At 45.0% G+C, this 27,746-nt stretch overlaps 1 protein-coding gene across 1 annotated transcript; it reads left to right on the top strand.

Moving 5' to 3' along the window:
* Window positions 1–26,534, top strand: LOC103284070 (cytochrome P450 2J2). The gene is made up of 9 exons (XM_008139375.3): window positions 1–269; window positions 2,596–2,758; window positions 5,234–5,383; window positions 6,705–6,865; window positions 12,348–12,524; window positions 14,231–14,372; window positions 16,260–16,447; window positions 19,769–19,907; window positions 26,140–26,534. The coding sequence occupies exons 1-9, from the start codon at window positions 72–74 to the stop codon at window positions 26,316–26,318; spliced, it is 1,497 nt and encodes a 498-aa protein (XP_008137597.2). The 5' UTR covers window positions 1–71; the 3' UTR covers window positions 26,319–26,534.
* Window positions 26,535–27,746: the final 1,212 nt, after the last annotated feature.

Below are 27,746 nucleotides of genomic sequence, written 5' to 3'. Positions count from 1 at the left end.
TGCGACGAGACTGGCCCGACTTCCCTGCTCAGAGCACCGGAGCCAGAGGATCTCAGAGCCAGGCTCTCGCGATGGGCTCCCTAGCGGCGGCCATCTGGAGGGTGCTCCATCCCAACTCTCTCCTGCTGGGTGCAGTCGTCTTCCTGCTCCTTGCCAATTTCTTCAAAAACCGGATGCCGAAGAACTACCCTCCCGGGCCGCTGAGTCTGCCCATCTTTGGGAACTTCTTCCAACTGGTCTTTAAGGAGCCGCATCTGTACATTCAGAAGGTAGGAGCGGGCACAGGTGCTGGGTGGAGTCCGGACCCTGACCTGAGGGCAGGACCATGGGGGGACCTAGGGGTGTGAAGCACAGCGCGCAACTATAGTAAATAACGCTGTAGTGCACACATGAAAGTTGCTAAGAGAGTAGATCTGAACAGTTCGAATACACGAGGTTTCAGTTCATCCACTTTAATAGCTATGTAGTACTCCGTCATCACACCACATTTCTTTTAAAACTGAGGTATAATTGACATAGTACATGGTATTAGTTTCAGGTGTACAACATAATGATTCCATATTTGTATACATCTGGGAATGATCACCACAATAAGTCTAGTTAGTATCTGTCACCACGAGTAGCTACAAAATTTTTTCTTGTGATGTGAACTTTTAAGATGTACTCTTAGCAAATATGCACTACAGTGTTATTAACCTCAGTCAGGATGCTGTGCTTTACATCCCAGGACTTACTACTTTACAGCTGCAAGTTTGTACCTTTGACCCCCTTCACTCATTTTGCCATCCTCTCACTTTCACTCTCTCACTCCCACTACACTCTGAGGTCCCCACTACAGTCTGAGGTCCCCATTAACTCTGAGGTCCCCACTACACTCTGAGGTCCCCACTACACTCTGAGGTCCCCATTAACTCTGAGGTCCCCACTACACTTTGAGGTCCCCCTACACTCTGAGGTCCCCATTAACTCTGAGGTCCCCATTAACTCTGAGGTCCCCACTACACTCTGAGGTCCCCACTACAGTCTGAGGTCCCCATTAACTCTGAGGTCCCCACTACAGTCTGAGGTCCCCATTAACTCTGAGGTCCCCACTACACTCTGAGGTCCCCACTACACTCTGAGGTCCCCATCAACTCTGAGGTCCCCACTACACTCTGAGGTCCCCATTAACTCTGAGGTCCCCACTACACTCTGAGGTCCCCATTAACTTTGAGGTCCCCACTACACTCTGAGGTCCCCACTATACTCTGAGGTCCCCATTAACTCTGAGGTCCCCACTACAGTCTGAGGTCCCCATTAACTCTGAGGTCCCCACTACAGTCTGAGGTCCCCCTACACTCTGAGGTCCCCATTAACTCTGAGGTCCCCACTACACTCTGAGGTCCCCACTACACTCTGAGGTCCCCATTAACTCTGAGGTCCCCATTAACTCTGAGGTCCCCACTACACTCTGAGGTCCCCACTACACTCTGAGGTCCCCATTAACTCTGAGGTCCCCATTAACTCTGAGGTCCCCACTACACTCTGAGGTCCCCACTACACTCGAAGGCCCTGGAGCCACCTCAGGGTCTTGTCCTGGAATCTTACACAATGCCTGAGAAATTCCCTCTGACACTCTACAGCTTCCTCACCTTGGCTGCATTCCTTCAGCTCCCACTCATTTTCCTTTTCTGAAATTCATTACTACCCTGGAACACTTGTGAGATTAAATAAGATAAAAGGTGAAAAGGTGCTCACCATGGTACCCAGTGAGCATGGCTGCTGCGACCAGGGGTGCCATCCTCCGGCACATCACTGAACTCAGGTCCTCGCCATCACCAGGAGCGCACGCCCACGTCTTTCTGCACACAGGGCGCCTTCCTTCTCCAGGACCCCAGTGGCCGTGCGCCGGGTACTAGAAAACACAGCGCCTTTCGCATTGCTGCCCTCCTTCTCCCTCGCAGCGACCTTTGAGGGAGGGATCATCTCGCTTTTATAGCGGGGGCACAGAGGTTCCAAAAGGTGAGACAGTTTTCTCAGGAGCCCAGAGCTGGTGACCAGAGAGCTAAGGTTCACACACAGCTCCAGAGCCAAAGGGCTTTTCTCACACCGGGCCCCAGCCGGGTAAGGAACTTTCCGTCTTCTCGCACATGTTGAGAAAGGAAGCGTTCTCTTTTGCGTAAGTGATATGATTTACTAAAAAGTCCATGCTTATCAACAATAAAAAATACATTTAAAAATGAAACAAATAAAAAAGTCCGAGCTTGCTACACCAGACATGCACTACATGGGTCTCAGTTGTCTTGGTGAGTCACCAAGTATCTCCCTTTATTAGACTCTAAGATGAGTAAGGTTAGAGACCTTGATTATTTTATCGAAGCGATATCTTCGTAACTCATTTCAGGACAAGGGTAGATGTTCTTATCGGCTCACTCTGGGAATGAATGTTTTATAAGGTATGTCCACGCCCTGTAGTGACTTGCATCCAGGCCTGGTTGAGAGGAGGAGAGGCTCAGGGCATACACCCAGGCCCTCAATACAAGCCCCCAGCTCCACACTCCTTCTTTTCCTGAACACAGAGATGGACATGCTCAACTGTGACTGTTTACTTTTCAGTATGTGAAGCAATACGGGAACCTTTTTAGCATGGAGCTCGGTATCTGGCCTTCAGTTATTGTAACCGGATTGCCCTTAATCAAAGAAGCCCTTGTCCACCAGGGTCACAACGTTTTGGACCGTCCCATGTCCCCTGTTCGAAAACGGATCTTTAAGACAAATGGTAAGCTTCTTGACCAATGTCAGATGTGGATGTCTTAATATTTTTAAGGCTTGTCAGCGGTGCCTCTGTGACTGTAATCCTCCAACACTCCCCGGAGACCAAGCCCATTATAGAACTCCCGCCTTTAAAGAAAGCTTGATGCTCACATTTCCCCATGAAGGCACTCTCTCAGAGGATCAAGCAGGGCCAGTCCTAACGATAGGAATTTGAAAAACAGCATCTCTGGTGTGCGTTCACTCACTCTGGATGCTTTGATAAACACGTAACCCTTCATTCCATGAGAGCAGAGGGGGCAGCAATACATTCACTCTTTCTGTGCCTCGGCTTCCTTCCGCTGCTTTTGAGATTTCTTCTTCTTCTTGCCTCTAATTCCTTCTGCTTTATCATTAAGGTGTCCACAGGCATCGCAAGCCTTCCAGTCTATGTTAGAAGAGTTTGGCGTGAATAGTTTAAATGATCATTAAATAAAGTGAAACATTTAAAAATCTAAATGAAAATGTGTTGCTCCACCAGAGTACCATATTTTTCAAGTGCTCCCCAAGTCCTCTTTGAAATAGTTTACTGCTTCACTCTCCATCCATTTACTCTATTTATTATCTGCAAGGGGAAGCACAGTGCCAGACACCAGTGATACAACAATGTGTAGAACAGATAAAATCCATGCCCTTATGTAAGTCAAATTCTATTCAGAGAGAAAGACTATCAACTATCTGTAATAATTTAAAGCCTTTATGTAGACGAGGGCAGATGCACTTACTAGGGGTATCTAATCTAGTCCTGAGATTCAGGAAAAACTAATGTAAGTAAATGACAAGTGATTTAATAAAGTGAAGAAGCAATCAGGCAGAGGGACTAGAATATAAAAAGTCCCTGAGGTGAGGACAGTGAACCCGAGGAAATGAAAAAAATGGCCAGTGTAGCAAGCACAGTGATTCAATGGAATAATTAAATGGAGATAAAGCTGCTGAGCTTGGCCTGGAATAATTTATTCAGGTTCTCAATAAGGATGTTGGTTTTTATCCTAATAACAATGAAGCTCTTGAATGGTTTTCAGTAGAGAAAGGAATCATCATATTTACATTTTAAAGCCTTATTTGGGCTGCAATGTAGAGAGTAAAATAAAGGAAGCAAGAGACTGATGCAGCATTTTAGGTTGGAGAAAGTGATTGCTTGGACTAGAGAGGTGGCAAGAAAGGACAGTAGGTGAAAATGGGACAGTGGCAGAGAAAATACATGGATTTAAGGTATCCAGGAGGTAAATCCAGCAAGACATGATGACCCAGAGGGAGGGACACTGGAGGGAGACTGACGTGTGAGGCAGACACCCAAATGAGTGGATTGATGGAAAGAAGGAACATTTGGAGGACAAGGTGTCTGGTTAGGCTTGGGTGGGGAGTTGCATGGAGAAAAGCATAAATTCAGTCACCGATAGGCTGAGATTGAAATGCTACATTGGCAAAGTCAAGCAGACACCTGTATATGTGTCTGGAGCTCAAGGAACAGAAATAGAGGGTCACTGTCAATAGATGTTACTTAAAATTGTAGGTGTAGTGAGATGTCCCAGGAATGGAGTAAGGGTACGAAGAGAAGACTTTACCTTGAAGAACTCCAGCATTTCAAAATTTGGTAGGAGATAAACTAGCCAGAGACATGGAAGTTCTCTGCTTTCAGAGATTAGGGGACAATTCTGGAGAGTGCAGTGCCCTGAGCACCCCTGGAGGAGAGAGTTTCAGGAAGAAAGGGTCAGGTGCTGCTGAAAGACCAAGGAAGGTGAGGTTGCAAAGCATCCCTGGAGCTGCCAGCCAGGAGGGCCATTTCATGGAGATGGTGGAGGCCGGAGCCGGGTGTGGAAAGGAGTTGTAGCGTGCTCTGGAAGTGAAGAGGTGACAGGAGCGTGGCCTTACCTGTGTTATGAAAGAAAGGATGCTCTGTGCAACACAACGAGATGTTGTCTTTTCCTTTGCCTGCACAGGATATCCACTCCTCTGCTTTCTTCAGTCATTTACTCGTCTGTTAAGGTCCAGCAACACCTTGCCTCTTTACAAACCTGGGTTTCCTTCCCTGGGACTGCATTCTTAGTATGCAGCGTAACATAAACACATAAATCGAACTATGTGGCTGGTAATCAAAGCATGGGCTGGGCACTCAGGGATGCGAACTTGAATGCCTGTTCAGCTGCTTACTATGTGTGTGACCTTGCACACGTTACTTTATCCCTGTGCCTCAGTTTTCTCATCAGCAAAAGTGGGAAAGGGGGTGATAATTGTATCTACCTCAGAGTTCCTGTAAGTACTAAATTACGTAATGCACAAAAAATGCGAATGTGCGTGGCATTGCAAACCTTCAGTACATGTTGGCAATTGTATTCATCGCTCTGGGTGGACTCCTCTGAATACTTTCCCCTGCCTAATGCCCTTTTCCCTTCTGCCATCTGATACAAGTCCCTGTACCCGTTGTTGGCTTTCTTTCATTCAGGCTTGATCATGTCCAATGGCCAGGAATGGAAGGAGCAGAGAAGGTTCACCCTGACAACACTGAGGAACTTTGGTTTAGGAAAGAAGAGCTTAGAGGAACGCATGCAGGAGGAGGCCTACCACCTCAACCAGGCGATAGAAGAGGAGAACGGTAGGTATATTTCCTAGGTCAGGTGCTGGAGACTGTGGCTCATTCATTCACTGAACAGATATTACCAGTAGTTAGCACTTACATGCCTGTCCTGTGCCCAGCAGTGTGTTAGGCACTAAGGATAAAACTGAACAACTAACCATGGCCCTGCGCTCATGGAGCGCTAGAATTACTAAGCAAAAGAAGACTGGCATTAAAGACATTACTGATTATGCCCTGGCCAATGTTGCTAAGTGGTTAGAGCATCGGCCCATGCACCAAAGGATCGTGGATTTGATTCTCGGTCAAGGGCACATGCCTGGGTTGTGGGTTCGCTCCCTGTTCCCTGGTCAGGGCACATGCAAGAGGCAACCAGTTGATGTGTGTGTCTCACATAGATGTCTCTCTCTCTCTCCCTTCTCCCTCCCTTCCACTCTCTCTGAAAAGCAACAGAAAAAGTATCCTCTGGTGAGGATTAACCAAAAACAAAGACGTTACTGATTTATTTTTTTCTTTTTGAGAATAAAGCAAGTTATTCAAGTAGAGGAAAAGAAAGAGGTCAGGGCACGGACACCCCTATGAAAGGAGCGAAAAGCACAGCATGTGGCTGTCAGGGTGGGTGTGGGCCAACTTGAGAAGGAGTTGTGCTCCTGGTCAGTTAGTTATTGGAATTTTGTTTCCAAGGATGTGGGTGGGTAGGGGATTGTCTCCAAACATTGTGGTGTCAAATTCTGACTCCACCTTCTGGTTGAGAGGGGCTTGTTGTTATGACTCCCAGGACCACACAGGAGCCTCCAGCCATTTACTCTTTCCCTTTGATTATTCCTGGCAATGGGGGCTCTGGTGAGAAGATGTCAGCTCCTACTTCCTCATTCCACTTGTCTGAATTTTTTCCTAACTACTACTCCCCCTCCCCTTCCCTCTCTCCCTTCCCCTCCCCCCCCCCTCCTCCTCCTCCTCCTCCTCTTCCTCCTCCTCCTCCTCCTCCTCCTCTTCCTCCTCCTCGCAGAAAACATAGAACACTCCCATGCCATTGTAGAATGTTTTGCCTCTCGTAGCAAAATAGGTTGCATGCCTCAAAATGTTTAAACCCTTCTCTCCCCGTTGTGTAGCTGGTAATATGCACATCGGTTCAACATTACTGATTTTAAACACTGGTCATCAGTTCGACTTTCCAGGCATTGAATGAAGCACTTGCTGGCAGATCCCGGGTAGGGTGCTATGGCCAGAGCCTCAGATGTATTTCTGTGCTCGGTATGTCATATGTCATATGTCAAGTAGACTCTCAGTAGAAAACAGAAACAAACCAACCTGAAGGGCCCACCTTTTCTTTCATCTCCAGGACAGCCTTTTAACCCTCACTTCAAGATCAACAATGCAGTTTCCAACATTATTTGCTCCATCACCTTTGGGGAGCGCTTTGAGTACCAGGATAGTCAGTTCCAAGAAATGCTGAGGTTGCTGGATGATATCATACGTCTGGAGGTGTCAGTGTGGTGCCAGGTAAGGGGTTCTCTCTTCAGACATGGTTAAGGATATTGGGGCTGATGTTAGACACGGATGTTTTTATAAGCTACAATATAACCTTTTAAAATGGACTTCAACACAAACTTGTTGGAAATCAACTAGTGTGACTCTAGTGTTTTTGATATTTTAAAATATTTATTATATACAAAGAACATTTCTAGCATTCATGCAAAGCAATAAACTTTACATGGCATACACCTGTGCAGCTGTGAGACCCCCTTTCATGTCCTGCGTGGTTCAGGGTTCGGGTTCAGGAGAAGGCCGCACACAAATGAAAGAGACTAGAGAGATATTAATTTGGGAAATGGGGCCAGGCAGAAGCCCAACTCTAGTGGGAGGACTACGCTTTGCTCTGGCCTTGCCATCCCTTTTATTCAGGTTTGGGATCCACCGATTGCCCTTAGGCAGGCAATTCCAGGAATAGGCAGACTATCTTATCAGTAAGGATTTACGTGATTATTTGGTGGGGAAGTTGCTTCAGCTACCATTGTTTCAATTAGATAGGGAGTGGTTGGCTCTGACCTTTCAGAGCTTCAAGGTTGACCAGCCTTCTGGGTTCCTTGTCCACACCTTTCTAATTAGCTAGACGGTTTTCGGCCTGCACCTATGTTGTTTTATTTAAAAAGGACAATAATGCTATTGCCTTTGTGTTCCCCCATCCATCATGTCCCTCCCTAAGCCAGCCGTCTCAGACCTCCTCTCTCCATCAGCGGGCAGTTTGAGATTCATTTGGTGTTAGTTGCCCTTTTTAAAAAAATTCTGAAGAGTATTTCATCTTATGAATATGGCATTGTTTGTCCCTCTATTCTCTATTCATATACACTTGGATTGTTTCCAGGTTTTGAATGTTATGAATAAAGCTGCCATGTACATTCTAGTACAACTGTGCATGTGGACACATCCATTCATTTCTCTTGCATATATAAACCTGGACATAGGAGATGCTGCCTAAAAGTTTCCAAAACAGTTACACTGTTTAAACACCCATCAACAGGATATTATCAATCTAATTTCATAGGGTAAAGATGGATAATTATTATCATTATTATTAAACCTCACCCCTTCCTTGGTGGACCCTGTCTATGCTCCATTTTTGTCCCTGGGGGCCTGTGAGTCTTTCAGAAACTGTTCAGCTTCTTGATCTTAAATCAGCGCAAGTGTTGAGTCACCTCTCTGGTATCTAGAAGTGGATTTATTTTTTTATTTATTTCTGACAAGCATCTTTGCTTAGAGCTTTATGGCTCCATCATAACAAAATGGATAAAGAAGTTATCATGAGTCCTGGCACAGGAAAAGGCCATAATGAATGTAAGCTATTATTATTATTATCAAAGTTATTTTTGAATTCCTAGTTTTCACTTCCAGTCATGGTAGTCCCCAATCCAGTGATTCCACTTTGTTCTTCCTAATAAGATAGAACCCAGGAAAGGTGCGAGCTCAGAGGGTACCCCGTGACTTTCCCCAGGGAAAATAAATCTCTGGATGGGTAGGAAGGGGCAGCAGAGGAGGGGGATAAGCATGTCTTGAGGTCCAAAAATAGACGAGGCATTTTGATGAACAACTACACATACTTGATCTAAGTTAATTTTCACAACCCTTTGAAGATGAAATGAAGCATCCTGGTGTGTGCAGGCAGACATGGCAGTGTGTGAGCAAAGCCAGATCATGATCATTGGCTCTGTGTTAAGTTCTTTATGGATTGCATGCCACTGAGTCACCAGACTAATCCTGAGGCCCCACAGGCACGAAGTTAAACAAAAGAGCAACAAGTTACATCCTCATTTTTATCCTCATTATTATTATTACTAGAAGCCCGGTGCATGAAATTCGTGTGGGGGTGGGGGTGGGTGTCCTTCACCCCAGCCTGCACCCTCTTCAATCTGGGACCCCTCGAGGGATGTCCGACTGCCCGTTTAGACCCGATCCCGGTGTGATTGGGCCTAAACCGGCAGTCGGACATCCCTCTCACAATCCAGAACTGCTGGCTCCCAACTGCTTGCCTGCCTGATTGCCCCTAACCGCTTCTACCTGCCAGCCTGATCACCCCCTAACCACTCCCCTGCCAGCCGGATTGATGTCTAACTGCTCCCCTGCTAGCCTGTTTGGCCCCAACTTCCCTCCTCTGCCGGCTTGGTCACCCCTAACTGCCCTCCCCTAAAGGCTTGATTGCCCCCACTGCCCTTCCTTGCAGGCCTGGTCCCTTCCAACTGCCCTTCCCTGTTGGCCATCTTGTGGTGGCCATCTTGTGTCCACATGGGGGCAGGATCTTTGACCACATGGGGGCAGCCATCTTGTGTGTTGGAGTGATGGTCAATCTGCATATTACTCTTTTATTAGATAGGATAGAGGCCTAGTGCATGGGTGGGGACCAGCTGGTTTGCCCTGAATGGTGTCCTGGATCAGGTGGGGGTTCCCTTGGGGCGTGGGGCGGCCTGAGCAAGGGGCCTGTGGTGGTTTGCAGGCCAGCCACGCCCTCTGGTGACCCAAGTGGAGGCCCTGGTATCTGGGATTTATTTATCTTCTACAATTGAAACTTTGTAGCCTGGAGCAGAGCCAGCCATTTCTGTTGGGATTTATTTATCTTCTATAATTGAAACTTTGTAGCCTGGAGTGGAGCCAAGCCTTCTGCTCCCTCCAAGGCAACAGCCATTTCTGTTGGAATTTATTTATCTTCTATAATTGAAACTTTGTAGCCTTAAGTGGAGGCCTGGGCCGGCCAGGGTGTGTGGAAAGTTGGGCTTCCTCCATCGCCAGGGAAACCCAAGCCTCCCTCCTGCTCTCTCCAGCTCCATAGCTGCTGTCATTTTTGTTGGAATTTATTTATCTTCTATAATTGAAACTTTATAGCCTTAAGTGGAGGTCTGGGCCAGCCAGGGTGTGCGGAAAGCTTGGCTTCCTCCATCGCCAGGGAAACCCAAGCCTCCCTCCTGCTCTCTCCATGGCTGCAGCCATCTTGGTTGGGGTTAATTTGCACACTTGCTCCTGATTGGCTAGTGGGCGTGGCTAGTGGGCGTGGCTAGTGGGCGTGGCTTGTGGGTATAGCAGAGTGATGGTTAATTTGCACATTACTTTTTTTTATATAGGATTATTATTATTATTATTAGTAGTAGTAGTAGTAGTAGTAGAGGCCCAGTGCAAAAATTTGTGCACAGTTGGGGTCCCTCGGCCTGGCTGGCAATCAGGGCAAATTGGGGCTAGCTAGGGGGAGTACTGCAGGAGGTTGGCTGTGCGACCACACTGATCACCAGGAGGCAGCTCCTATGTTGAGCTTCTGCCCCCTGCTGGTCAGTGCATGTCATAGCTACCAGCCAGTTGTCCGGTCCTCTGGTTGTCTGGTCATTATGGTCACTTGGGCTTTTATATATATAGACTAGAGGCCCACCGCTGCGAGGAGGCACCCCGCCTCCTGCCTCCCGCTGCTGCAAGTAGGTGCCCTGCCTCCCGCCTCTCACTGCTGCGAGTAGATGCCCTATCTCCCATCTCCCGCCACTGCGAGGAGGCACCCGGCCTGCCACCTCCCACCGCTGTGAGGAGGTGTCTGCCTCCCGCCTCCCACCGCACGAGAAGGTACCTCACGGGGCACCGGCCAGAGAGGTGCTCCATGCACTTCATGGTGACCGATTGTTTGGTTGTTTTGGTCATGACGCCTCTTGGCCTTTTATTATTATGATTATTATTATTATCAAAGTACTACAGCTAGAAAGCAACAGAGCTAGTAGCCAAACCCATGTCATGTCTTAGGTCTAGGTGACTTTCCATTATGTTATGCTGTCTGTTTCCTACCAGATATTATTAGAGAAAATATACTCAAAAACCAATTAATTTCAGTGAAAATGTCCTACTTGTATGGAGCCAGGCAAATACATTTATATGTTTAAATCACATATCTATATAGCTATCTATAATAATAAAAGTGTAATATGCTAATTAGACCGGACGTCCTTCCAGATGACCTTCTGGATGAAGTCAGGGCTGCAAGCCCAGGCCCCAAGTACCTGACGTGGCTCAAGGGAAGCCCAGGTCCCAGGTGCCAGAGGGAAGCCGGTGCTGGAAGCTGGGGGAAGGAAGGCCTACTCTTGCATGAATTTCATGCATCGGGCCTTTAGTATATCTATATAGGGATGGATAGATACATTGATAGATAGATAGATAGATAGATAGATAGATAGATAGATAGATAGATAGATAATCTCACACGTGATAATTGCCATGAAGAAAAATAAAATAGGATAGGGAATGGAAAAACAGTGGCAAGGCTACTGCCACTTATAGGATCATTAGGTGAGACCACTCCAAGTAGATGCATTTGAGCGGCACCCTAATAAAGTGAGGGGCTGGAGTTCTAGAGATTTTGGAGGAAGAGTCTTCTAGGTAGAAGGAATAGCAAATGGAAAGACCTAAAGAGGAACACCCTTGATGTCATTACAGAGACCAATAGTGCTGGACTGGAGAAGGTAAGGTGGCAGAGTGAGAGCAAAGCATGCGACAGGTGCATAAGGACCCACTCATGTAGAGCTTCTATGCCCAGAGACTGATGTAGAAGTAATCTCTGTGTGTCATGGGAAATCATTGGAGAATTGATGATCAAAAAGTGAAATGATCTGACTAAACCAGCGATTTTCAAACTTTTTCATCTTATGGCATACACAAACTAATTAATTACTAAAATTCTATGGCATACCACAAAATATATTTTTTGCCAATATGACAAAAAATGGGTGTAATTTTTATTCATTCACACTGGATGGCTATTGTGTTGGCTGTTGTCATTTTTTTACTTGACAATTTAAGGGAAAATAGGTTAGTAGTCAGGAATTACATGTTTTAAAACTTCTTGTGACATACCGGTTGAAAACCACTGGATTAGACCGTCCAATGATTACCCTGGCTGTTCTGTGGAAAACAGACTGGGAATGGGATTAAGAATTGCATCTCCCTGACTGGTTTGGCTCAGTGGATAGAGCGTTGGCCGGCGGACTGAAGAGTTCCAGGTTCAATTCCGGTCAAGGGCATGTACCTCGGTTACGGGCACATCCCCAGTAGGGGGTGTGCAGGAGGCAGCTGATCGATGTTTCTCTCTCATTGATGTTTATAGCTCTCTATCCCACTCCCTTCCTCTCTGTAAAAAAAAAAAAAAAAAAAAAATCAATAAAATATTAAAACAAAAAAAGAATGGAATCAGAAAGCCTGCTGGAGGCTATTACAGCACCCAGATAAGAAATGGTGGTTTGTACAAGGATGACAAAGCAGTTGGGGTGGTGAGAAGTCGTCTGAAATGGTATACTTTGGATGGAACATTGAAATGCTTTGCTAGGGAGATGAGAAGAGGGATGAGAGCAATCAGAAGGTCAAGGTCTAAAGTGTAAGCAAATAAGAGCTAGAAAGAGAATGTTTCTGTTGTCTCATAAAGTGGGGTACTGGCACCATGGTGTCTTCATATTCTGTTTTTCTCAATTAGCTCTATAATATCTTCCCACGGATAATGAACTTTCTTCCTGGATCCCACCAAACACTCTTTAGCAAATGGAAGCAAATGAAGTTGTTTATTTCTCATGTGACTGAAAACCACAAGAGAGATTGGAATCCTGCAGAACCAAGAGATTTTATCGATGCATACCTAATGGAAATAGAAAAGGTGAGGAAAATTGTTTTCTGTGCTTTGTTTTTGAAGAACAAATGGGGATGTACAGGTTTCCTCTTGATGCTGTAACAAATTAACTCAGTGGCTTACAACAACACAGATTTATCTCATAGCTTTGGAGGTCATAAGTCTGAAACTGGTTGGACTGGGCTCAAGTCAAGGTGTTGGCAAGACTGTCTCCTTTGAGGGCTCTAGGGGAGAATCCGTTTCCTTGACCTTTCCAACTTCTAGAGGTCGCCTATATTGCTTGGCTCATGGCCCCTTCCTGCATCTTCAAAGCCATCCATGTAGCATCTTCTCTGTTACCATCCTTACATCTTCTCCTTACAACCCTCTGGCCTCTTGTGATTGTATTGTGCCCATTGGGATGCTCCAGGATCATCTTCCCAAACCAAGACCCTTAACTTAATCTATAATGTTCCTTTTCCCATATAACATCCACAGGTTTCGGAGATTAGACATAGACATCTTTGTGAGTCATTATTCAACTTACCACAGGGGAGTCAAAACAGAGGCAGAATTTCATAGAGTGTAAGAGTAGCATTAACTCAGGATGGATGAGGCAATTAGGAATAAAGATATGGGTTCAATGGTATTTGGCTTGAGGTCTTGGGAATGCACAAATACTGCCTTTTCTTCTTCTATTCTCTACCCTTCATATTTGAAGGAGCTGTATGAAAAAGGAAAGATAAGAATTGAACCTCAGAACTTTGTTTTATTATTATATGGACCTGTGCCCAATGACCTACCCCTACAAGAAAAGCTGAGTGCATGGGAGAGTTTATCGTCAAGGACTGAGTAGGACCCTAGATTGTACACTTTATGACATTATAGGAAAGAAACAGGGGTGGGGGTGCCAAATTAGATGTGTAGTATTTAACACTGTAATCCTTCTGATTAATAGACTTCGTATCAGTGTCATAATTTTTGACTATCACATTAGTTGATCCTCCTGTGAAAGTTGGCAGAGTGATGAATTTCTTTCCCATCCCCTCTCTTATTTCACTGTATTGACATTATATTAATAGAAACATTGATTTCTACTCAGAGGAGGAAACTTCATGTGCTATATGGATCCGCACATTAAGAGGAATGTTGAGAAGTTAAAGCTTTCAGAAGAAAGTGGTAAAAATGATGAAATGCCATGAAGAATGATTGTTAGAATCAGCGAGTTTTCACCTGGAAGGAAAAGATTAACTGAGAGATAAACGACTTGTTGCACATAGACAAGTTCAGTTTATTCTTCCTAGTATCAGTATAAACATTTGTTGAGTATTTGCCGCGTGCCCTTTGCCTCTCACGGGATTCATAATGTTATCTTCATGGGTGTGTTTTGTTATTTCTATTTTATAAGATGGGAAACTGAAGCAGGAGGGTAAGTACCTTGCCCTTTGTCATAGAAACAGTGAGTGGGGTGGCTAATATTGGAACCCAAGTCTGACTCTCCACTAATAGCGTCTCCAAAATTATAGGCATAAAAAATCATTTGATTTTCATTCATCCAAACTAATAAACATTTCCAGCACTTGGGGCAGGACTATGCTAACAATATTGCTGTGATAAGACTGCCTCCCAAGGAGACCGAAGGGAGAGCCTTTCTCTGGGCTCTTTCCTCCCACCTGTCTCCCCAGGATGAAGCCCCTATGCATTGTGGCCACCAAGAACCCTCTAAATAAACTAACAAACATGGTGCTTTGTAGCATAAGGGCGATAGTGCTTCCAGTTTCAATGAGGAAAACCTCATCTACAGTACCCTGGATCTCTTCTTTGCTGGAACGGAGACAACTTCGACGACGCTGCGCTGGGGTCTGCTTTACATGGCTCTCAACCCAGAAATCCAAGGTGAGCAAGCCTGGGCCAGGACACAGTGGTGCCTCCTGGACACACTGCCCCAAAGTTGGGAGGAGAAGAGAGCATGGTGGAGAGGAAAGATAGGCAGGACAGTCACCAGGCCATGTGGACTTGAGAACAGGCATGTTCTTCATTTTTTCTGTCGTGATTGCAATGGAGCCACATCATACAAATATAATAGGAGTCCCTGCCCTCAGGACACTCTACTGGGGAAAACAGTGAAGTTAATTGACATTGTGGTGAGTTCCAGGAAAGTTACATTCTCACAAGAAATCTGGTCTTAGTGGAAGTTAGATGTCAGACAATACGGAAGGAAGGAAGGAAGGAAGGAAGGAAGGAAGGAAGGAAGGAAGGAAGGAAGGAAGGAAGGAAGGAAGGAAGGAAGGAAGGAAGGAAGGAGGAAAGAAGGAAAAGAAGAGGGAGGGAGGAAAAAGAACTGTTCCTTGCCTTCTCTCCTGTTAGGTTGTCTGGCATTGCCCTGTAGAAATGTCCAAACTTCTTACTTTGACATATCATACCCTCTGCTGTGCCTCTTACTTCCTACCCAGCCTCAACTAACTCACCCTGCATGGGGGCCTCATTAAATTACCTGTCATTTTTCTTTGCATTGTCATTATTTGTGCTTGTGTCATCGCACCTTCTACAACAGTGGTTCTCAACCTTCCTAATGCTGCGACCCTTTAATACAGTTCCTTATGTTGTGGTGACCCCCAACCATAAAATTATTTTCGTTGCTACTTCATAACTGCAATTTTGCTACTGTTATGAATCGTAATGTAAATATCTGTGTTTTCCGATGGTCTTAGGTGACCCTGCTAGCGTTTCTCAAGAATGTATTTCCTTACTTTTTCTACTTGGCAAACGACTAGCTCTGCTTTAAGAATCTGCTCAACACCACCTCTCATGTTTTCCCAATCCTCTAGAAAATTAGTAGCATTCTCTTTCTCTAGAGATGACGTGATGCCCCTCCATAACTGTGCTATTTGCATATTATTTGTATATCTGCCCCACAAACTCTAGTCCATTCAGTGACAGTGACTGTTATAATCAGTTTTCTTTCTCCAGGTCCCAGAACAGTTTGATCACATGAAGGATTAGATTTGTTATTATACAACTTTTTAAATTCTGGGTAACAGTTTATTAAAGGGATATAAAATCTATTTAGTGAATCAAGACTTTTTTTGTTTTGTTTTGTTAATCCTCACCCGAGAATATTTTTCCATTGATTTTTAGAGAGAATGGAAGGGAGGGGGAGAGACAGAGAGAGAAACATCAATGTGAGACACACATCGATTGGTTGCCTCCCTCATACTCCCCGACCAGGGCCAGGGATCAAGCCTGCAACCGAGGTACATGCCCTTGATCACAATCGAACCTGGGACCCTTCAGTCTGGGGACTGACACTCTATCCACTTAGTCAAACAAGCTAGGGCAAGACCTTTTTTTTCCCCCTAAAATGAAAATAGAATAGAAACCAGGTATCCAGCTAAAATCTCTATTATTGTAAAAAAAGGAAGGGGGAAAAAACAGATATCGGGAGACAATTAGCAGTTTCTATCATTTGTTGGGTGCTCACCTAAACGAGTTAATATAAAGTTCAAAATATCCTTAAGATGAAGATAGATTTAGCCTCACTTAATAAGAAGAGGAAACTGAGGCTCAGTTTAAGTAATGTGCAGCATAATTTGGTAGAGCAAAAGCTTACAACTGGAATTGTCTTATTCCAGGGCCTGCTTTCCACTCTCATTACCTCCTTGACAAACAAGAGTCTATGGAGCCTACTATAATTTTAACATTTTGATCCTAGTTATTCCACTCCTTAGGTTCACAAGGCTCAAGGAAAGGTATTGAATGCAATAACTTACTTTTCTTTTCAAGAAAAAGTGCAAGCTGAGATCGACAGAGTGATTGGCCAGTCGAAGCAGCCAAGCACGGATGCTCGGGAGCTCATGCCCTACACCAATGCCGTCATCCATGAGGTGCAGAGAATGGGAAATATCATCCCCCTGAATGTGCCCAGGGAAGTAAACAATGCTACCACCGTGGCTGGATACCACCTGCCCAAGGTAATGAGGGACTCCAGCTTCAGATCTTAAAGCTTATTGCTTTGAATGGTAGGAATCTGAACTTGAAAAGTGACAGATTCTTGTCCTAGGGAATCACTTTAATGGGGAGAGATATTATACTTGTTTCAATATTAATTTTTTTTGTCCTTCTTGTGTGAGCATTAATTCAACTAGGTACTAATAGTTATTTTGGAAAGGAAGGGGGACTCCTAGGTCAAATATGTCTAACCAAAGACTGGCTTTTCTTTGCTGTGGGATTGCTCAGTGTTTTTACTATGAAATGTGTATTGTGAATCTTTGTGGAGATGCAGCTGACTTTGCATGGAATCTTCTTCTTGGACTTGGTAGAGCATCTCACAGAACTAGGGACTTGCCAGAATTACTTTAGAAAATTGTGCTTCACAATCCTGGGTCTACTATATAGAACATTAAAATATAAAGGGACAATTGAGACCATCTAGGCCAGTGGTCGGCAAACTCATTAGTCAGCAGAGCCAAATATCAGCAGTACAACGATGGAAATTTCTTTTGAGAGCCAATTTTTTAAACTTAAACTGCATAGGTAGGTACATTGTTATTAACTTAATTAGGGTACTCCTAAGCTGGCCTTTGCTAAAAACTCAAGGGGCCAAAGAGCCGCATGTGGCTCGCAAGCCGCAGTTTGCAGACCACTGATCTAGGCCAACGTCACATTAATACTGGTGTTTCTAACAGAATATCCCAATAGGTGTTTTTTCAGTTTTTACTTGTAGCCCTGTGATGGGAGGAACCAATCCAACTGTGTACAATATTAAGTATTACAAAAGGAGAGAAAGAACATACTTGTTAAGCAGTAATTATGTTCCATGGACTACATAGTTTCTTCCAAAATATTTTAATCAGTCCTCAGAATAAGTCTGTTATTTCTATTTTATAAACTGAGAAGTACGATCTCATAGTGATTCAGCTTGTGTAAGGTCCCTCAACTACAAAGTGACAAGAGTTGGGTTTAAGAACCAGATCTGTTCTGTTTCCCAGGCTCATCTTTTTTGTACTACATCATGTTCTCTACACAGGAGTTGTTTTACTTTGACCTTAAAAGGGTCTTCTTGCAATTGCTCTCAATTCATCCCTGTTTAATTCTGTGTCCTCACAAAGGAAATTCTGATCTTTACCCACCAGGCTTATGATCTACCCACCAGGCTTATGATCTCAGCAGACATCTCTCCTATGCCCCCTAGTGCCCTCTCTGCACACTGCACCTTTATGGCTCCCTTGCTTTCTCACCACTTCGGTCAACCTCTGTGGGTCCATTCCAGTTGTCTATGTCCCTCTGCATATGTCTTACCTGGAGACGAACTTAAGAGGCAGAACCAGAGGGGATTTCCCATTGTACACGTTTTGGTCATTGTCCCTGCAGAGCCAGGAAAAGCCGCTATCCCTGCAGCTATTGCATTTACGATTTCTTGCCAATTGACCATGTTGTAGGTGAAGGCTGAGGTTTGAATTGTCACAGGTGCTGCTTGCATTTTTTAAAAATATATTTTAGTGATTTTTTTACATAGAGGAAGGGAGAAGGATAGAGAGTTAGAAACATCGATGAGAGAGAAACATCGATCAGCTGCCTCCTGCACACTCCCTACTGGGGATGTGCCTGCAACCAAGGTACATGCCCTTGACTGGAATCGAACTTGGGACCCTTCAGTCCGCAGGCTGACACTCTATCCACTGAGCCAAACCAGTTAGGGCTGCTTGCATTTTTATAGCAATTCATTTAAGCTCCAGGAACCACCCCAGCTCTACCACTTATTTTTAACATCCACTTTAATAACCATCCTGGGAACTGAGAGATCTAAGTGACTAAGTTGTAGAGGCTAAGTCGACATGGCTTTGACATCAAGTAGACCTAGTAGAAACCATGGTTCTCCCTCCTCCATTATGTGACTCTGGGCACATTATTTAACCCCTCAGAGCTTCAATTTCTTTAGTTGTAAAGTGTGTTAAACCTACCTCACAGGTTGAGGTAAAATGAGGACATGCATGTCGAATGTTAAATCTCATGCTTAGTATGGAAAGTACTTAAAATAAGTTACCCTTTATTAATCCAACAAATGTTCATTAAGCACCTAAAATGCTCAGGCCTGGGAAAACAAACCTGAGGAACATAACCATGCAAGTACATACTCAGAAACCATGACAACTGCCCCACTGAAAAAACTCCCACATCTCTATAAAGATGCAGGCTGGCTGGATTGGGGAGTAATAGCAGGAGTGGTCAGAGGAGGCTTCCCAAGGAAGTGATGTTTGAGGTGAAGGCAGCAGAATGCTTAAGAGTTAGGAAGAAAGGCATGAAGACACTGTAAACAACATTTTAAAAGGAACAAAAATGAGTGAGAACAGAGCTGTTTGAGCAGCTGAAAGAAGGCTGATGAAATGGAAGTGCAGGCAGACAGAGTGGCCCAGACAGGGGTCAGGCAATGGATTTGTCACCCAAGAGCAATGGGAAGCTGTTGAAGGATTCTATCAAGTTCAAGGCTGGTGGGTGGGTCGGTGTGTGTGGCATGATTAAATCTTATTTGAAGCTCACTGGGCTTTCAGAGTATGGAGCAGATTGAAAGGGGAAAGAGAGGATGTAGGGCATAGCTAGCCAGCTATTGTAGGTGTATAGGCAAGCAAGGAGGTAGCCAGGAGTAAGATGGTAACAGTGGGCATAGCATGGAGGGGACAGAATTAAGAGAAATTTAAAGTAAAATTGACCAGCCTCACTGAAAAATCAATGGGGGAAAGGGAGGCATTAAGGAGGACTCTTGGGTTTCTTGATATGTACCTGTTGAATAGTGGTTCCTTTTACTGGACAACCTGGTTCTATTATTAAACCTGGGCAGTAAGTCGACATTGGAGGGAAGAGAAAAGAGGAACAGGGATGAATGAGACATAGTTTACCTTGCTGGAGCTGCCATGCTCACCACTTCACTGAGCTGCTGGGGTGACTTTGGTACAGTACCGACTGGCAAAGCTCTATGTTATTCTCTCATTGGTGCATGCATGTCCACTCTCAGGTCTTACACTGACTGGTCCCTGCAGAGAACATCCATACTGCAGTTAAGAGTAGCTGTACTTCCCTAGGAAATTCCCAGCAGACATTTGCAGTCCATCATTGCAAGTTGTACCACGGCAAAGTAGGGCCCAGGGAGGGTTGGGGGTGGGGAGCTGGGCTCAGAAGACAGTGGGTTGGGGAGGGTGAGGATATGGTCAGGCCCTGGCTTGGGAGCAGAAGACTTCCAGCCTTCTGCATGGGTGTGTTGCATGTTGCCTTGCCTGAGTCTTTGCTGCCTTCTCCAGGGGACCTTGATCCTGACCAATCTGACCGCACTGCACAGGGACCCTGAAGAGTGGGCCACCCCCGACACATTCAATCCGGAGCACTTTCTAGAGAATGGACAGTTTAAGAAAAGGGAAGCCTTTCTGCCTTTCTCAATAGGTGAGTTCTACAAAAGAAGAGGGTATGAATCCACAGCTCCTCTCCGCCCTCCCCTGCTCCTCTCCCCATCATCCTTTGCTTTAGCTGGAATGCCTCCAAACAGCCCTGCCCAGCGTGATTTCCTGTTAATGCTGTTCCAGCTCAGGATTCCCAGGGCTGGCGTGGCTCCAGGCTGCCCTTTCTTCCCCAGCCCTTGCTTGGCAGGCAGGGCAGCCTGAAGATTCCAGCTTCACTCTGTTCTGTCCCCCGGAACACTGGGGACAGAGACGCAGACCCTGCCTCTAAAGGTTGGGCACTTGCCATCTTCACAGAATTTCTAAAGGCCACCCACTCACACAGAACTAGAGCCAATTTATAATATGGGGGTGGCGGGGGGCAAGGAAAGTGGCTACTTGCTTATCATTATGGGCATCAGGAGTGATGCTAATGCCATCCTGGACTAGATGGGATTCTATTCTATATGCACCCCCTTTTGCCTTTTTTTTACATTTTAATTATGCTGTAAAAGTTTAGTTAATACATTTACAGGGTAAACAACTTGAATGGTGCAAAAGAGGGATGCTGTGAAAACTCATGTTTTCAAACAGCCAGTTCCAAAGGCTTTTTAAACTCATAACATTGTAAAATGAATAACAAAAATTCTTAGTATATTTATTAGTTTTGCATTTGGTATGTCTCATGGGTTATTTCTTTAGTCCTGGAAATGTGTCCTGAGCCAGTAGTCAGCCCTGAGCATACTTTAGAGATAATGAAACTGAGGCTTGAGGGGTCAACTGTGGCATCTTTTACATCTGTTATTGTCTTGTTTATATTTCCCCTTTTTACACTTGTTTTTTCTTTTTGCATTGAATATGTATTACTTAGGGAGAAAATAAATTATTGCACACAGAAGAGAGATGGTGGTAGTGACCAGTGAGGGGTGTTGTAGCCCAAACAGGGTGGGGGGGGGGGCATTTGTGAAAGGGAGGGGACAGCGGAAGCCTAGAGTGGGTGTCAGAGCAACAGGAAGATGAGGCAGGATCTGCACAGAGTGGCTATGGTACTGATGGGAGATAAGTTATATACACAGGATACTGATCCAATAAGTAAGCAAGCATAGCAAGGATAATTGGGGGGGGGGGGGTTATAAACGGGGAAGGGATGATATTAGAATGAATTCTGTGGTGTTAGATTGAAATAAGAGGTTATCGATACAAACTCAGATTTTTAATAGATTTGTAGGTAGATAAGTAGATATAGAAGTAAATATAGACATAAACATGGAAGTATATATCCTCAAATTTAAATATATACTCATGTTATATATACTAGAGGCCCAGTGCACAAATTCCTGCACATTGAAAGGAAATTAATTAGGAGAAATATTTTAATATCACTATTTGTCCTTTCTCTATAATAGAAGTCACGCTCGACCAATGACACATCAAAAATCACGTGCGTGATTGGTACCAGGGAGAGCTTTATATATATAGATAAACTTGCTTAATTAGATCTGCTTTCTGATTTAGCTAAACTTTTCCCAGCCCAGTGAAGCACCCCAACCTCTCTTTCAGGTAATTGTCAGCAACACAGCAGTAAATATCAACATGAAGCAGATTATTAATGTAGATCACTCAGGGAGAACAAAGGTTAAAATATCTAACTGCAGCCGTGTTTGACTATATTCTGCACAGTGAGAAAACCTGAAGTTGATTTTCAAGGTCTACCATTTTTTACTTCTTTTTAGTCAGGTCAAATTTCTAAGCTTTCTAAATCTCTGTTTTCTGGCTAATGAAAAGAAAATAGGATTCTACTGAGTCTCCTATCTATCTACTCCAGGACTTCTGTGAGGATAAAATGAGAAGAGGTATGAGAAAATGCTTCACAGACACTTGGTTACAGTATAAAATGTTTGCACCTGGCTATAAAGCAAGTCATGTTTCTGGGCTGAAGAAACTCCAAGGAGGCTAGTTGCTAGGGAGAGGAACCCGGGTGTTGCTATGTGACATCATTACCCAGAGCCCACAGCTACAATTTCTGGGCTGGGCTGTGGGCTGCATTTTGTGCCATGTGGTCTCGGCAGTGTTGGCTGTGATTTGGTGGGGTGTTGCTCCAGGGTGGTGACAGGGCCTGTGTCCCACCTGGGGGAAGCTGAGTGTTGATTTGTTGGCACCACAGATGTTTCTTTGTAAATGGCCAGTGTGCATCACAGCAGCTCGTGCGTTGAGCATCTGCCCCCTGGTGGTCAGTGCACATCACAGCAACCAGTCAGATGGTCGGAGGGACACTTAGCATATGAGCTTTTTATATATGTAGACTAGGGGCCCGGTGCACAAAATTCATGCACTGGGGGTGGGGGTTCCTTCAGCCCAACCTGCCCCCTCACATAATGGGAGACCTCAGGGGATGTCCTACTGATGGCTTATGCCCAATCCCTAGGGGAAGCGGGCCTAAGCTGCGGTCTGGCCTCCCTTTGTGGGAGGCAACTGGGCTGATCAGGGGAAGACACCAGCCCCATCACCCTGCTGCTGCAGCCACTGCCAGTCACTGCAGACACCAAGGTGTTTTCATCAACATGACTCCAGTCCCTTCACCAAGAAAAAATGACAACTTTCTTTAGGCATTTTCAAGATGTGTCTTTCATAGCATATGCATTTCTTTCTCTTTCTCTTTCTTTCTTTCTTTCTTTCTTTCTTTCTTTCTTTCTTTCTTTCTTTCTTTTCCTTCCTTCTTTTCCTTCCTTCCTTCCTTCCTTCCTTCCTTCTTTCCTTCCTTCCTTCCTTCCTTTCCTTCCTTTCCTCCCTCCCTCTCTCTCTCCCTCTCTCCCTTCCTTCCTTCCTTTCCTTCCTTCCTTCCTTCCTTCCTTCCTTCCTTCCTTCCTTCCTTCCTTCCTTCCTTCCTTCCTTCCTTTCCTTCCTTCCTTCCTTCCTTCCTTCCTTCCTTCCTTCCTTCCTTCCTTCCTTCCTTCCTTTCCTTCCTTTCCTCCCTCCCTCTCTCCCTCCCTCCCTCCCTCCCTCCCTCCCTTCTTTTCTTTCTTTCTTTTCTTTCTTTCTTTCTTTCTTTCTTTCTTTCTTTCTTTCTTTCTTTCTTTCTTTCTTTCTTTCTTTCTTCCTTCCTTCCTTCCTTCCTTCCTTCCTTCCTTCCTTCCTTCCTTCCTTCCTTTCTTTCTTTCTTTCTTTCTTTCTTTCTTTCTTTCTTTCTTTCTTTCGTCTCCTCGTCTAAGGATATGTTTCCATTGGCTTTTAGAGAATGTGGAAGAGAAAGGGAAAGACAGAGAGAAACATCAAAGTGAGAGGAACACTTTGATTGGTTGCCTCCTGCATAAGCCCTGATCTGGGCCCCAGCCAGGGAGGAGCCTGCAACCTAGGTACATGCCCTTGATCAGAATCAACCCAGAACCTGCTGTGGGCAGGCCAAGACTCTATCCACTGAGTCAAACCGGCTAGGGCAGGATATGACATTTCTTAGCCCTCCAGCAGCGGACCTTCGTTTTTTCCTCCAGAAGTGTGGTGGAAAAACCCTAGATCACCTTTTTGGATTCTTATTACCCAAGTTACTAAGAATATTACCAGTGGCATACAGGAAGCTTAGCCAATGTGCAGTCAGAAAAGGTATTTCCTCTATAGTTCACACCAATTACGGGCTGTGCCCTGCCAAGGCCTAAAGCCTCTGGCCAAAGCTTTAGGCCTGTGATCGCAGACACCGCCCATTGGGCAGGGGAACCCAGCTCCCTGCAATCCACCACAGGAGCGGACCCCCAGCTCCCTGTGATGGATCGTAGGAGCAGACCCCCAGTTCCCTGCGATCCATCACAGGCTCCGCTCCTGCCCAAGACCGGGACCTCGGGCTCGGCCGGACCCCAACCTCCCTGCGACGGATCGCAGGAGTGGACCCTCAGTTCCATGTGATCCATTACAGGCTCCCTGCTTGTGCCCACGGCCGGAAAAGCCTCGGCCAGACCCCAAGCTCCCTGCGATGGATCGCAGGAGCGGACCCCCAGCTCCCTGCAATCTGTCGCAGGGGGTCCGCTCAGGGCGCCTATGTATTAAAATTAACCACCATCTTGGTTGGGTTAATTTGCATATTCACCCTGATTGGCTGGTGGACGTGGCTTGGGCGTAGCGAAGGTGTGGTCAATTTGCATATTACTCTTTTATTAGGTAGGATACTGAGTTGCTATACTCACTGAGATGCCTGGGAGCAACATCACCTCAATACCAATGAGCATGTCTAATGCCCAGATCTAATCGTTATCCACTAAAAGGAACCAGGACTTTTGGGGAAATGGGCTGATTCCAGGTTGGGGAAGGGAAAGCATGAGATAAGCCTGCAATGTGGTGTGTTGTTTTTTTTTGTCCAAAGTAAGAAAATACCAGCTTGAATGCTCATTTATTAGCCAAACCTAGAGTATCTTGAGATCCAAACACTAATAACAAATTTTAACCCCTTAAATAAAATAGGAATCTGTGAATTCATACTGATATAAATGAGTGCATAAATAAAATAGGGAGAGAGCATTTCCTTTAGTAGAATTCTAATAATATGGAAGGAATGATGGAATTTTAAAAGTCCCAATCAGGCAACCATTAGATTAATTAATAATTTGGGCAAAAAATAGCAAAGGAAACTAGTCCAATGAGGAATGGTTATTAGTCTCAAAGTAGTATTTATCAGTTGCAAAGAGAAAAATAATAATTTTACAGGGGAGAAAGGATAGACACCACCGTAATCAAATTAAATTCACCAATAATGGGCAAATCAAAAGCATGTCCCACCTGATAGGGTGCAATGATAAGAACTAGCCTCCCTTGGATGGCCCTGCCCCCAGAAATGCATGACCTCCCAACCTGAGTCTAATCATGAGGGAACGTGAGAGACATTAACCAAATAATGGGTCTGTCATCTTCAAAGTGCCAAAGTCAGGAAAGTTGAGAAATCTCTTGTGCGACAGCCAAATGCAACTCCTGATACTAAACTGGGTCCCTTTACTAAAGAAAGGACATTATTAGGAGAATGGCAAAACCTGATTGGGAATTTGAGGAGAAGGTGGTGGGAATTTCCTGATTTGGTGATTCTGTAGGATAACATCCTTGTTTAAAGGGATACATACTAAAGGTTTCATGGGTAACGTAGGCAATTTACTCTTAAATAACTCAGGAAAAATACTTTTTTAAAAATATTATTCTTGCAAGTTTTCCGTACATTTGAAATTACTTCAGAATAAAAGGTACAATGTGAAAAGTATCACAGTAAGGAATTGTAATACACAAAAAAACTATTTTAGTAATGTTACCACCCACAAGATTTATTTTAAAATCATCTTTTAAACTGTGTTCTTCTGAATTTTTTTTTTTTATAAGAAACAGGATGAACTTACAGATAAGCTATTGTATAGCTAGAATCTGTATTATTATCCAGGAGATGTATTAAAATACTTTGTTTTGCTCTCTACAGTATTATTTGGATTCCATGTGTAGCTCATGCAATATATAAAGTTCCCATGTTAAGCACACATTTCCACCAATGCCTCGAGAAGTTACTTAATTTTTCCCGAATCCCATGTCTAGAAAGTGGGAGTAGTAGAATTGGATCTCTGTCCTTCTGCTTCCAGTTCTGAACTCACACAACAGGGACAGGGATGTGGCCTGGACAGGGAGGGCCATGTGTGAGCCATGGAGCAAAGGACGCAGCCTAGGGCCCCATGCTAGAAGCAAAGGCACTACTGGAGGAAGGACCGGCAGGCCAAAGGACTGTCAAGGACAGAGGCTGAAGCAGGTCCAGGGTAGAGAGCCATCCATGTTAGCGAGGTCCCTGATCATCGAGGAGGAAAATGTGAGCAGGAGAAAGAGGCCTTGGCATTTACTGGCTTATACTTTGGGGTAGTATTCCTTTAAGGTTTTAAAAAAATTAAGTGTTGTTTTCTGCTTCTGTCATTGTTGTTAATTGATTTTTTAGAGCCTGTAGGCTAAATACCCACGTTCTAGGTCAACCCAGGCCTCCCACTTCAATCACTGCCTACAACCTGCACCTCCACTTGCCTGACCCCTGAAGGCACTGGAGTGAGTCCAGACATAAATTCTGTGCTTTGCTTAAGCCCGGTATTGTCAGATTGAATGAGCCTCGGTACAGAAAGCCCTGGGGGCCTAGAAGGCCCGCCCCCGCTTTCAAGATATGAAAAACTTTAGAGAAGATTTCAATCCCTCTGGGCACGGACACCAGCTGGAAAGCTAACTCTTATGTTCTTGTCTTTCAGGAAAGCGGGTATGCCTTGGAGAACAGCTGGCCAAGGCTGAGCTGTTTATTTTCTTCACCTCCCTTTTGCAAAAATTTACCTTTAAGCCCCCGGAAAATGAGGAGCTGAGCTTGAAGATCAGAATGGGCCTCACCATCTCCCCAGTAGAACACCGCCTCCGCGCAGTTCCTCGGGCATGAGGGCATTGGGGGAGGAGGGGAAAAGAAAGCAGGAAGAATGGGCATGTCCTCTGAAGGCACGGGGCCTGCTCAGAAGGGAGGGACCAGAATGGAAACTGGATTCAAATCCAGTTTTATCATGTATCTCTAGAAAACACCCTCAAAGATATTCCTAGAATAAAACCAATCACATCAGGCCTTGAACTTCCTAAATACCTGGGATCTTGCCTTCCATTTCTTTTTCCCAATCAGATCACCCGAGTAGGAGACTGGGAAATTGGCCAAAATATTTCACATAATATGATCAGTCCCCTCATCTGTAAAATGACTTTGGTGAAGGATCTGAGTTCCACTCCTGCTCTGCTGTCCATTTGTCCTGATTCCAGATGGTGAGGCACTCACACACTCCGTGTGGAATAAGTGTCAAGTGCCCAGCACTCATCCGGACCTAACAGATAGATTGGGACTCAAAGCCAAGAGAATATGACAGTAATTATGGTGAAACCTTGGGGAAGAGATGGCTTGAAGTTTCTGGTAATGAAAAAAATGACTCCTTTCCCCCCTCTAAAAGCTCCTTAGAGGGATTCTAATTTGAGATCTCTTCCTGCCCAAGCGTTACACAAAGGTTTCTTCTGATTTGTATCTCTCTTATTTCTTGTCTAGTTTGAAAGCTTCAGGGCCCCTTCCCCTCCTCCTTTGCCATCAGTGTCTGACACACAATGTGCAAGCATATGACACTTTCTGTGGCCCCCTGGCCAAGGCACAGATTTTACCCAAAAGCAAATCCAGGCTGTGAGTCTTTCTCTACTGCTGTCCTGCCAAGAGACACAGACACATGCAAACTGCACTGTACATTAAAACTGGTCCAGGGACAGAGGATTTACAGCAGAGAAGGAGCAGGACACACGGAGTTAGAATGAAAGTGTGCTCGGGTCTGGCAGAGGAGGCCTGCATGCAGTAGGGGGAGGGTCCAGTAAAAGGCCTCTCCGAATGCCCTACATATTTACAGCCAGGAGCCAGGGGCTGGCTAGGTGACTAAGTGAGGAATCAGGACAGCTTCCTGGGTGAGAAAGCTGCTTTGTCAGAACAGGGAATTCAGAGCTCTAACTCTTGTCAAGAGATGGTCCTTGGTGCCAATTCAACACCAACAGGAATTCACAATTGAGGTGCAGTAAAGGAAAGTGTATTCAGTGCAAAACAGCTCAATGGTGATACAGCAAGGCTGTGAGGCAGCCCTGTGGCCTTGCCCCTCTGCTCTGTGCTCCTCCACTCTGCCTCTCTCTGCCCCTGTGAGTCTGTTTTCCTCTGCTCCAGTGACATGTCTTCAGTGTTTCTGCTCTAGCCAAGGAAACACGGTTTTCAGTGTTTGGTGGGAAGGGAAAGTGCACTCCTGAGCCAGAGGGGAACTGGCTTATATAGACAAAAGTCCCGGCCCCTGCTCCCTGATTG

Source organism: Eptesicus fuscus, chromosome 9, assembly GCF_027574615.1.
Source record: "Eptesicus fuscus isolate TK198812 chromosome 9, DD_ASM_mEF_20220401, whole genome shotgun sequence".
NCBI classification, from domain to species: domain Eukaryota; kingdom Metazoa; phylum Chordata; class Mammalia; order Chiroptera; family Vespertilionidae; genus Eptesicus; species Eptesicus fuscus.
Note: the sequence above shows the minus strand (reverse complement) of the source record. Positions and strands in the feature narration are given on the sequence as shown.